The following is a 13,071-nucleotide window of genomic DNA, read 5'->3' on the forward strand; positions in this document are numbered from 1 at the left end:
GCTTCTGGGGATTCTGTAAACTCACTTTTTCTCTGGGTGCCTAAGACTACAAGATATATAAAAAAAAAAATATCTTATACCTTTCCTTCAATGTCCCCATTTTCACTTCATCTGATACAACAGTTCTCTTAGTAGTTTTATAAAGAATTAGCCTCTCAATATTGCTCACTAAAAATAAAATTTTAATTTGCTCCGTACTTAACTTTTTCTATGATATATTAAAATTAAGTAAACCTTCATCCGCCATTACACTTCTAAAATATAATAGTGAAATTCAACACCTTCTGTGTTAATCTTTAATAGGATGAAAAATTATTGCCAGTTTCAGTCATTATAAACTTTATTATGTTCTGACTTTATCATGGACTGACACCAACACTCTAATGATGTAAAACAGTATATTGTAAGTTAGGGAAATATTTTTGTGTATTTTTCATTACATTATACATATTCATTGTAATATAATTAATTGGTAATATAATTGTTAACACACTGTAAATTTGTTCCACAGTCCCTAGGTCGAAAGCTCGGCATAATAAAGTTTATAATGACTGAAACTGGCAATAATTTTTCATCCTATTGAAACTATGATTCAGTCACCAAAAATAATGAACAGTTAATCTTTATTTTAAGGTATATTTTATAAAGTTATTGCATTACTTTTTTTAAAAAAAAACTATTTATTCCATTTAGGATACAATACAATCACTTTCTAATGAGATTGTTTCTAAGGTATGTTTACAAAATAATTCTAGCAGCATGATCTAAGCAAATAACTAACAGTAATTAATTATTAAGTAATTACTTTAAGCTCTCATTATGTTTTCAGACTATTTCAAGACTTGATCAGGAGTGTACATCGCTAATTCAAGGTACGAGCCAAGAAGATATTTTAACTGATTTAACGTTTGATAATTGAAGTCAAAATATTTTATGTATTATAAAACAAAGAAAGTCTAAAGATATCCTGGCTGTATAGCGAAAAACCAAAGCCGAAACAAAAACTGAAAAGATGTCTCTCCTCTGCTCTGAGAAACCTACTGTACTTCTTCTTTGTTCTAGCTATTCTCTTGAAATATTTTTTATTATTTTTAATTTATTTTAAGGAGAAGCTAAAAATGTTTTCCTACTATTTAATCCAAAAGAATTTTTCTATTAGATTTTTAATTTGAGTAAAATACAATTCCTAAATCAAAATGTCTCCAAATTTAAGAAATTCTTGATAAATAAACTTTTATATTTGATTTACATTTCTAAGAAACTATACCATTTAATGCTTACTTTTGAAAGAAATTTAATCTTTCTTTCATTCCTTTTTTTACTGAAATCACACAAAATCATTTCCACAATTCTCCTTGGCCTTTAAGTGCAGAAATATTCCTGAGAGGTTTATTTCAAGATCCAACTTTATTACATAATAAACATTAATGAAATGTAAAAGAAAAGAAAATGATACGAGTAATAAAAATGTCTCTCTATATTTATTATATTGCATATATGTGCGAAGATTGATTTTTATTTTTTTTGTAATTTTATTTGAATCTTAAATTTCATTTATTTCTATTAATATTGTTAACAATACACCACCTGCATTACTAACCCAAATAATATATAATTTACATTAAACTTCTTAAAGGAACTCATTGGGCTTCAACCTTTTCCTTTATTTCAAGATAGCAACTTTTTGCTCTTCTGACTTTGAAAAACGTAGCTATATTTGGACATTGAATTTAGTTAGACAGTTAAATTCTGCTAGCTTCGTTTCTAAAATTTAGTTTTATAATTACAAGCCGTTGTAATAGCGTTTTATGTGTAGAAAATTTGTGTTTACTTTTATTTTATTTCAGTTTTATGTGTTTCTATGTGTCCTCTTGTGGCAACTAAACTCTGAAGTAGCTCCCTTAGAACAGTTGTCCGTTTTGTGGAGGGAATGCCTTAAGCGAAGTCTCCCTCATATTCATAAATGTTCATGGGAGAATGAATTGGCCAAGGCATAATTTCTACCTTTTGTTGAAAGGACTTCTGGCAATTTCTTTTCAAGACTCCAAAATTGCCTTGTTGGGAGAAAATACTGGCGAGATTGTTCAAAAAGATCAAAGTAGGTATTACGATCCCCTCGAAGTACCGATGAGAGTGGATAAGGTTCAGAGGTTATCTACTATCCAAATCCTACGGCATCCTACTTTAATGTTGTTGTGACATCAAGCAGCAAAACGAGAAACATACAAAAAATACTAGCCCAAAAGGAGTAGCAAGGAGTCTTCAGTATAGTAAAGGCAGGTGACTTCTCCGTTGAAGCGAAACAAATGGCTGAACGGCCCTATTCCCCGAAATCCACTAATACTAAAGATACCCGACATTCTTCAGATGTACAAGACAACTCTGGTAGGCTTTGCTACTTATCAATTAGTTATGCATTTTAACGAATTGTATGAAATACTTCTGTATAATTAATCATCGCTTCTCTTACCAAATTCTGATGGGTCTTAAAACCTAACGTATCAGAGCACACATGCCTTAGCAAAATCATGATTACGGCTTCTTAGTCCAAGGTGATGCTGATTTCAGTTGTATTGATGCGTAGTTTCTTATAATAAAGTACAATACTCTTCTTTCAGTTTCTGAAATTCTATCTATCCTTTAGGTCATCCAGAGAATCTCACTAAAAGCTCTAGTAGTAGTTCGAAGGTAACCAGAAAGCTCCAATCAGTAAGCAAAAGGGCGTTTTAATTTAGTAAAGAAGTGCGAAAATATTGTTAATATTTAATTTACTAGTGCTCAATCGAGTTAGCGCATTGCGTTCAACATGTTGAAGTAGGAGAACGATGCTTGATATAGCTGTAATAAATATGAAATATCCATCATTCACACGAATATCATCAGCTGTATCTTTTAATATTAAAAAAAAAAAACAAATTCCAAAAACCCACCTCGCAAAGACCTTTCATTGAAAATTCCTGAAGTCCACCTCCTTTAACAATCCTATCTCGATTACAAGCGGTCAGTACATTAAGCAAAGACTTCTGAGTACTCACAGATTCCTCATACCAAGGGATAAAATACACAGCTTCTCTAACGTTAGCAATCTGCAACGTTACATTGGTATAAGCCAGAAATTCAATATATTTTTAATACTCTATTAAAAGGACGTCAGCTAACCTTATCAGTAATTTCTTGGCCAAACCAACAGTAAATCCCAACAAAAAGAGCTTCTGTTAGAAGTACACATCCAACGCCAATAATTATTGTCATGAGTGTTGAATTGGGATCCTAAAGTTTAGTATTATGTGAATAATGCACTAATTCTCCAACGCTGATCTTCGTTGCAATTTTACAATTAAAATTACTTACCATTGGAATGTTTCCTACTGATTTAGAAATTTCTTTTTTCAGGTATTCCAGAGTGAAACTCGCGATTATTCAAGTGTTAATTGACAAATCGACTCCAAACCAAAAGCTGTAAGTGAGACATTCTTCGTGGTGAACCCACATGTTGGGTGGGTTTGTCATTGTAATAGTTAATTTGGCTGTATTCGAAAGTTAATAAAAACGAGCTCATCTCCGTAATAATCTACTGTGGTAAGCACCGTTTTTAAACTTTTACCGATCCTTCGGGATAGTTTGCTACCATATATTAAGACTCCAGGGGTGGACGCTCGAGATTAATGAAATGAGCCCACAAGGATAATATTTTTTTTAAGGATTAGAGTCGTCAGTGTTTCTGTTTCAGAATTTTACAAACGCCATGTTAGAAGGAAAGTGTTTCTACTCAAGCCAATCTTACAAAGCGTTTTTCAAAGAAAGATAGGAGATTTTCATGGAAGAAGTCGAAGACTTCTGCAGTTATCTAATACCCAAGAGATGGGACAGTGGTTGGCCTACCGCGGCTCACGAGCCACATGCGGCTCTTGAATTTGGCTATTCCATAAAATACCACTGGACTTAAAACTCTAAGTTTATTATAGGGAGCGTTGGGGAGTGAAAGTTGTCGAAGATTGAGAAAGTTACGTTGCGATGGTTTGGAAATATAGAGAGGATGAACGAAAGGAGATAGACGAATCAAGAATACAAGACGAATGTGGATAGAAGAGTTAGGGTCGGCCTCAGAGAACATGCCTAAATCAGATTGAGGAGTTTTTCAGCTTAGCAGTACCCTAATTAAGTTAATAAGAATGTACCTAACTTCATTAAAAAATTTGGCTGGGTGAACCAGTAAGTAATGTCCATAGGCCTACTGTGTGTAGTACATCTAAAGTGGAGTTCAATGACGCATTGGCCAACTTCATATTTTCCACTGTTCTTGAGTGACGTTAATTTTTTTTTCTAAAATCATTACTTTTTTCCAATAAAAATGTTATTACTCAGAAAGTTTTAGTCCGAATTCGATTCTGATGACACGGTTAGAAAGACAGATAAATTATCTAAACATTGACACTATTTTGAAGCAAAAAATATTCTTCAAACAGCCTCAACCTTCCTCAGGAAACTGGGAAAATAAAAGTAATCGAAATTTGTAAGAAAACGCATTAGGCCCTTATGTGATCATTATCAGACCTAGATGCTGGCACTTTTTATAAAAGTTTCCTTGTCCTACAGGGTATATCATTTTCCAGGATTCTTTTACCTTCGTATGAGAAATTATGTTTATTTTGCAAGAAAACGTGTTTACGAGCACTCAAGAGTGTTAGTTATCAATTTGTTTAATTCATTGTAAACTCTTTTAGATGGACCAGCAGTCAATTTTTAAAGTAGATCGTCTTAAAATAAGGAAGTAAAAGGTTACAAATTGCACATTAAACATTTACTTCTGATCTCTCAGAAATATTTGAGAAATACAGGTTGTACAGGTATGTCTGATGTATACACTGTGTAGAGAACGGGGCCAAGTATACTCCCCTGCGGCACTCCCGCCCCCACTGTCGAGAAAGAAGAGATTGCTAAGCCAGTCCTAACTTGAAAGAATCTATCTGAAAGGTAGGAGCGCAGAATGAGGTAGTATGCTGAGGGAAGATTCTTTTTCAGTTTGAACAGTAATCCAGGATGCCATACACGATCGAAGGCCTGGCTTACTTCTAAGAACCCTGAGAAATACTATTTTCTCTCCAGTGCTGAAGCAATAGCATCAACAACCTGGTGGCATTGTTGAACCGTGCTATGATGACTCCTGAAACCAAATTGGTGGTCTGGTATAACACCAAACTCCGAAAATATGGGGTTAATACGCTTGGGTAACAGTTTTTCAAGAACTTTTCCTAGAATCGGCAGTAAGCTGTTGGTCTGTAGGATGAGGGTAGGTGAGCAGGTTTTGGAATCATTCGCACCACTGAATACTTCCAGGATTCAATCTAATTCAATTTGGCTTTCCACGGAAAGCTTGGCAAATAATTAAAAAAAAAAGTATGACTATGTCAATCATACCAATTTCGGGCAATAATTATTTTTCCTTTTTGGATCAATGATTCAGTCACTAAAAACGCTGAACAATATTCCAAGTGAATATCCTGTGAAGCTTAAGAACATATTGTCACAGAAAGGCAGCGAATGAAAAGATTTATTCCAAAAGAATAAAGTAAAGAATATTCATGAATATAATTTATAACAAAATAAATTGATGCTATTTACCGTAATTATATAGACCACTGTGCATAACATAGCTCCAGCGCAAGCAGAAAATAGAAATAAAAACATGCTGTAAATCTCTTGAAATAACTCGAAATAACTGGAATTAATGAATATAATAGGAATTCAGAATTGCATTTAAATTTAAAAAGAAAAAAATGGAACAAGTTTTAACTGATCAGTAGCATTTATAAATAACCAACCTTAGCAGTTTACCATGCTGACGGATTATATAGGTCAACCGACGATTGGTAAATTCCTGTCTTTTTTCATTTGTTTCTGATAGTTCCATAACTTCTCCAGAATTATGTTCAAATGTTTCCTGAATGTAAATTGATAATATCTCAAATTCATCGCACAGTAATTTGGAATGAATTACAAAAGTTAGTATCATTCCAACATGGGTATTCACTGTGCAAGAAGCCGAGATAAACTGAAACGTTGACACAGCAATGTATCTGAAATTTAATAAGAAAAACTGCACATTCTGTCTTTATATATATGTCTTTCTTTCACCGCAATTTAGGTAAATTATATTTTTTAAATATTATATTTTTATTGTGATAAATGTTCACTTTAATGGAAACATTTTCGAAAACATCGCTAAAAAACCTACCCAAACCATGAATTTATCTCAAAAGGCAACCATCCAGGTAAAGGAAGTATCTTCAAATCAAGACCTTCCATTAAAGGACGTCTAAACATGTTGACTACCAGAGAAAAATGGTAATAAATGGCAAGGTTACTGATGAAAAGCCGCAAAAATGTATTAGTTTTCTTCTTTATAGCCTGTTGTTTTCTTGATAAATTGATTTCAGGTTGGTAGAATTCAGACTCGATTACTGATAGAAACAATGACATCTTTCTAGACTTATAGATCAGCGGCAATGCCATTAATACACAAGAAGATGATAAGGTTATATAATTTAGAAGGAGCACCTTTTCCAATATATTAAGGTTCTTACTGAGAGGAATCTGTAAAAGAAATAAGTACTGTGTTTGAATAAGGAATACAATTTAATTCAAGCTATTTATGGCAAAATAGTTTTATTTCCAATTGAAAAGCCACAAAATTTAAGTCAAATAACCTTTTCCTGCTGCCTTACAGAAAATTGGTCTCGGCCACGGTAACTAATTTGTTAAATACTACTCCAGGAGCCGGCCAAGAGAGACTGCGAGAGGACTTGTCCTTCAGCCGGATATGAGGTAAATCTTACTCTAACTTCTCTGTATTTTGCTGAGAGGTGGCGGAAATTTGGTTCAGAATATTAAGAGAAGTCAATGCGGGAAGGACTGAGGAGGCCTCAGGCAGTAGAACTCCCTGAAGAAGTTGGATGAATTGTTTCATCATCACGGGTGCAACAGGGTCTCATCTGGGACTAATGGGGACACAAAAGATCTGATTTAATATCGCTGAGTAGAATTGCCTGAAACTTCAATTTGGCTTATTTATTCATTCGCCTTCGGCTCGAGTCCAATATGCCCAATCGTAAAAAATATAACCATTTTCCAACTATTCGCACGAATAACTTTTCTGCTTCGCTCCCTTTTTTATTGACATCCTTGACAAATTTCAGTTATCTCTGTTCAGTCCTATATTGAGGCAATCTCTATAACCAGCTGAGAATAGTGATTTCTGAACCTCTTCAGTTAAAGTACACATGCTAGGACTACTTATTGAAAATTATACTATTTTATTAGATAATCAAATTTAACCTTGCTGGATAAGTGAACCGCTAGTATTCTCTTTAAAATATTTGTAATAATACAAATATATGTCAGGTCAAAGTTGGAACAAAGTCATTCAACGAGTTTGTAACCTCGACAGACATTCTTTAAGAATACTGTCAGTTATGCTTTTTAAAAATTATGTTTGCACCCTAAATTAAAACTGTCTGGTAGGACAATTGTATAAGGGTTTCTTTCACTAAGAAGTGCGAATGTACGGGGAATTGATGTAGAAAAATATAATTTCTATTTTTTTAGTGAGCGGACAAGACACAATTGCGCAGGATGCTGTTTTATTTAAAGAAGGATGTTTCAGGCTAAAAAGAAGCAAGGGTTAACCATTCTAAATTTATTGTTCGGCTATTGGCGGAGATATTGTTGTTGTACATGAAATAAAACCAAGCCTACTTCATTATTTGGGTTTAATTTGGAAATAAACAGTCTAAGATTTGAATGAGAATGAATATAAGTGAATAAGGCCGACGGCTAGTTCATCTAGTTGTGGAGTATAAATTAAATATGAAAATAATACGTCAAGGGAATCAATTAATCTGCCCTGGACGAGGCTTTTTTTTAAGTTTTCAACATATTTCTTTAAATTAATGTAATCAAAAAGCAAGCTAACAATTGGAAAATCATTTATATTCTTTTATAGAGAAACCAAGCTGGGCCACGATTATAAATTGAATACTGTTTTGTTCACTCTCATCGCCTCCATAAGATCTCATTTGGAGCAACAACCATAACTTTATAATGCCCATCAATAATTACTTAATTTTGGACGATAATTACCGACAGCAAAAGGTGAATGATGCCAATTATTAAAAAGATGAGAACTCTTGTGATATTCCAAAAAGTGGTCCATGACTTATCATAAAAAAATCCACACCATCTTGCTAATTGATATCCAGAGTATTGTACATTCTTCCTTATTTTAAATCCTCTTACCACCTAAAATACAGTTAGTTAATATAATCATTATAAACAATCCGTAATGGTAATAAATACGAGGAAAAATATATGTTGTTTAATCTTCTTTGCTTAGTTGCAAGACTCACAGATCTGGCTTATACATTTCTTCAAACTTAAAAGCTACTCTAATAATAATAATAATAAAAAAAGTTAGTTCAGTGTAATAAACCAGTACTTAGTTCGCCTAAATTACTAATCACTGTTTAAAGTTTTTGGAATAAAACTGATAGATTTATTTCTCTAATTTGTGTAAGACTATGCAAAGTTAGAGGATCTTTTTTTTGAAGCCTCGCACGGTTTCTTATGCAACAGAAATAAATTCGAGGACGTCTATCACTGTTGAGCGTCTTATTCTAAAGTCAAATACAGGGTGAAGTACTTTGAGAAAAAGTGTTATTAAGGAATGAATTGTTACTCCCGTAAATGGCAGGTTTGGAAACAACCATATCGTCATATTGAAGTTGAATTAAGATTGTTTACACCGTATTCGATATCCCTGAAATTACTCAAAAACGATTCAGTAAAGTGGTAGCAGTTATTAGCTGTTATCCAAAAGCTTAGTAATTTGTCCGGTTGCAAAAATGGCACCCAATTAAAATTTTACAGTTGGAAGCAGTTGTTAGTCCAACATATTGATATCCAACGATCAATTCAGGTTTGTGAAGAATGTCTCATCATAAACAACATTCTGTTCCCTATGATTGCTAATGTTTGCTCAGTTTCTGGCTGCAAGATTTCTTTTCTATCCACCTTAAAGATGTATATCGTCACACATTTGAATACCTTTATATTTAATGATAAAACTGGCCAAAGAATATATTAAAGTTTCCTGCTGGAACGACGACTGAACAAGGGCTTACTACACTTGAATCCTTGAATTGAATTGGACATCGAAAAAAACATTAAGATGCTGTAGGGAATCGACTAGCAGATGGTAAGTTCTAGCACAGTTTGGAGTATAAGCGCTCCTGTGCATCAAAGATGAGTATGTGGCTAGGATTTCTAGATATCTGAAAGGTATTTCAACAGCGTCGTATTGCTGCTTAAATATTTATTTTTTTTTTTAATTTTTTTTTTTTTTACAAATTGATTATTACTAATTATAAATGTGGAATGTATGTTTTGTATCTATTGCGTATGTGTTTTCACTTTCAGCTTTTATACTATTATTAGTTAGTCTAATTATTTGAATAGTTGAATTTAAAAGTAAATATTTAGATAATTTATTTTAAAGAATTCCTATTAATTAAAATATATTCTCAAAGTATGACTTGAGAGCTCCACTGTTATGCAACTTTGAATTTTGGCAGTGAAATAAATAAATAAAATTATGTAAGATGCCACAAAGAGACGTCTCATTAAAGAAAAAACAATACTATTAAGTTCCTATCAGAAGTACCAGTTTTTCTATTTAGAAAGTGAATATTCAAACCATTGGAGGTGTTAAAAATTGCAGATTTATAAGGAATACATACTTTCTTGTTAGAAGTGTTACCCATGTTGATAATCCCAAACCTCGCTTTAAACAAATGCGTCAAAATATTTGTATTGAAAAGGATAATATTGATCTTTGCACATTAAAAACACAATAGAGCAATCAATTTTTCAATTATTCAAAGAATAGGCACTTTAAATATTCGCTTTAAATTCTATCAAGGTCAAAGTAAAGCTTTAGTAGAGGGCCTTTTTTTTTTTTTTTAAATAAATGGTCATAATTACAATTAGTTAATTTCTACTCAATATTAAATTGGTTGAACACGAAAAAATTCACAAATTGAACTAAGGAACAAATGTACCAGGGACTGTTAATGGCTCTCTTAACATTTTAATGCTTATGATGATGCAAAAATATATTAAGTTTTTATAACTCAAAACTCTTTTATCAAGTTACGGAATCTTTAATACCAGGGTACATTCTTTAATTTATTCTAAAAATTGATCACTTCAAAGTGTTATCGCCTTAGAAACAAATATTGGGGAAAATAATTAAAAATAATAATTGTAAATCCAGTTTTTAATTTTGCTTTTGAAACTACATATGCCCTAAAATTATGCAGGGGTAATGTTCTTATGATTAGGAATATAATTTATTTTCCATTTACTTATTTATTTATAAATAGGGTAACGTCCCCAGTTGTAGACGCCTTTAAGATCGTGTCAACACATACGATTATCTTTTAGACAAATTCAATAAATACCAACTAGAAAATAGTTTTGACAATCTTAATTCATTATTTGAACTATAACTTAGATAAAAAGATTTAAAACCAAAATAAAAAAAGTTTATTATCTTTTAAAAATAGAAAATTAAAAATGTTTGAAAGTAAACACCGAAAAACAATAGTGGACAGTGTACAGGGCCAGTAGACAATAGTGGACAGTGTACAGGGCCAGTAGACAATAGTGGACAGTGTACAGGGCCAGTAGACAATAGTGGACAGTGTACAGGGCCAGTAGACAATAGTGGACAGTGTACAGGGCCAGTAGACAATAGTGGACAGTGTACAGGGCCAGTAGACAATAGTGGACAGTGTACAGGGCCAGTAGACAACTGAATTCAATTGCATATTTCTCTTTCTATTTTCCGACCTATAGCGAAAAAACAATGTGTAAGCGCGTAAGGTTTACACCCACGGCCGGATTTAGATGAAAAAAGAGGCCCTAAGGCTATTCCACTTATGAGACCCTCATGCAAACGAACAGACCCAATGAGCCGAACGCGTTGATCTTAACCAATATGTTTTTATGTTTGTTTATTAGTCATACGCATAGATTTTTTCTTATTTTCGGTTCAGTGTTTTAGTGTTCACTGTTTTTAGAATAGTGTAATTTTAATTTTGCCAACAATTTGAATGTAGGCCCCTCTTGATCTTGAGGCCCTAGGCTGATGCCTAGTTAGCCTAAAGGAAAATACGGCCCTGCTTACACCCAGATGCGGAGGGGGGAAGATGACGCAAACGAAATTCCCTTACGCGATATGTGCCCGAGGGAGGCATCGCAATTGATTATAGTAAATAATGCAAAGAAAATATTGGCAATAAGCACTTACCTTTTAGGTACCAGAAGTGAGCGCACTTAGCACCCACCAGGCGGTGAAGGATCTCTGCAGACGCTCAATAAGCGGTAGAAAGATATAGGAACTGTTAAGGAACTTAGGTATACAATTGTGTAGAGATGTGTGTGTGTGGGTAATGTGTAATTGAACTCCGAGAAAGGTAGGAAATATTTGGGCTTAGGCCCAAAGCGGCGTATCGGAAATGGATACGGGGAAAGCGGAAGAGTGAAGGGTAATAGTGCGCTAGGTGTACTAGATGCAGTTGAGGGAGGGGTAATAGTACAATCAATGCACTAGATGCGGATAAAGCGAAGTGCTAGATATCAGCGGAAGTGAATCGTAGCAGGCTGAGATGCGGTAATAAGTACAACAGGCTGACTAGAGTCAGCGAGAAGCAGCCAACTATGAAGCGTTGTGGAAGTACGAAAAAGCACTGGAAGCGGTGCGTTGTGTATACGAAGCGTACTAGGTTTGAAGCAGAGCAGAGCCGGAAATGGACTAACTATGAAGCGGTATGTATAGTGGACACGTATTAGTTAGATATGAAGCAGAGCAGGGCCGGACTTCGACTAACAAAACAAACGGATATGACAACTCCGTCTAGAGAGAGCAGAAGAGGGGAAGGGTTTAATAGCGAGGGAACCCTAAAGAAATAAATATAACTACAAAAGATTAGTAAAATAAAATATTTAGCGGCGACAAGAAATGAAAGGATTAACGGGAGATAACGCGTAGTGCGAGAAAGGGAAAAACTGTCAAAAGGTACCGCCAAGAAAGGACGCATGCGCCTTAACACTAAGTATTTTTAGTTAATGAAATTGTTAAGAACATAAATGGAAATAGAAAACAAAAAATATTTTCAGTTGCAACCCAATTTTATTGCAAAACATTTAGGTAAAATTAACGGTAACTTCAGTCTTGACAAACAGTCTTATTGTTTTAACAAATTAATATTATCATATTAAATTACATGTTTTCTTTAAAATACCTAATACTTTAATATGCAATTAAATAAATTGAAAAAAGGAAACCTAAATGAAATAAAGAAATGGTTTTACCACCTATCTACCAATAAACAGCTTGGGAATTGCAATCTTTGTTTGGTTATCCATAAGACTAGAGGTTTTGAAACTTTGTTAATGATGTTTTTTATTTATCACTCCCATTCGTGTTTGGTCGAACACTCAAAACCATCTTAAATCAGTAACAAGCCTTTACGACCAACGTGGATCAACCAATGACTTCCAAAATTTGGCATGCGAAATTCTTCTCTTTATTTTTATTGTAAAAAGAACCAATGAAATCTCCTTGCACAAACAAACTAGTAGCATATCTGAAAGTTTAGTGTTGAAAAATAATAATAATAATGTGAAAAAACTTGCAGGAAAAATTCACTTTAATCAATAAATCAATAAGCTACCTTACTAAAATCTAATAACATAAAAATAACTTTTCTACAGATAATAAAATTGTAAATGCAAATGCTAATGTAAATTCTTATGATTAGAAGTAAAATAAATAAAACACAGATATGAAACACTTGTTAAAGCAGTATTTTAAATAATAAATAGTATTTAACCTTTCATAATAAACCAAAAAGTACCTCAAAATTATTAATTGAATAAGATAATAAATTTAAGCGTTTAGTGTTAATACATTTTAAAAACCTATATTTATAAACACCATAGATTGATAAA

At 33.2% G+C, this 13,071-nt stretch overlaps 1 protein-coding gene across 1 annotated transcript; it reads right to left on the reverse strand.

The window, feature by feature from the left end:
- Positions 1–586: 586 nt before the first annotated feature.
- On the reverse strand, positions 587–8,565 carry LOC141448612 (odorant receptor 4-like). Its single transcript, XM_074117096.1, has 7 exons — positions 8,140–8,565; positions 6,236–6,594; positions 5,823–6,077; positions 5,623–5,719; positions 3,160–3,270; positions 2,931–3,086; positions 587–2,838 (listed from the first exon to the last, which is right to left on the reverse strand). The coding sequence occupies exons 2-7, from the start codon at positions 6,511–6,513 to the stop codon at positions 2,788–2,790; spliced, it is 948 nt and encodes a 315-aa protein (XP_073973197.1). The 5' UTR covers positions 6,514–6,594; positions 8,140–8,565; the 3' UTR covers positions 587–2,787.
- Between the last annotated feature and the right edge of the window lie 4,506 nt (positions 8,566–13,071).

Source organism: Rhodnius prolixus, unplaced genomic scaffold (genome assembly GCF_049639745.1).
Source record: "Rhodnius prolixus isolate KJV_2025 unplaced genomic scaffold, Rpr scaffold_2, whole genome shotgun sequence".
NCBI lineage: Eukaryota > Metazoa > Arthropoda > Insecta > Hemiptera > Reduviidae > Rhodnius > Rhodnius prolixus.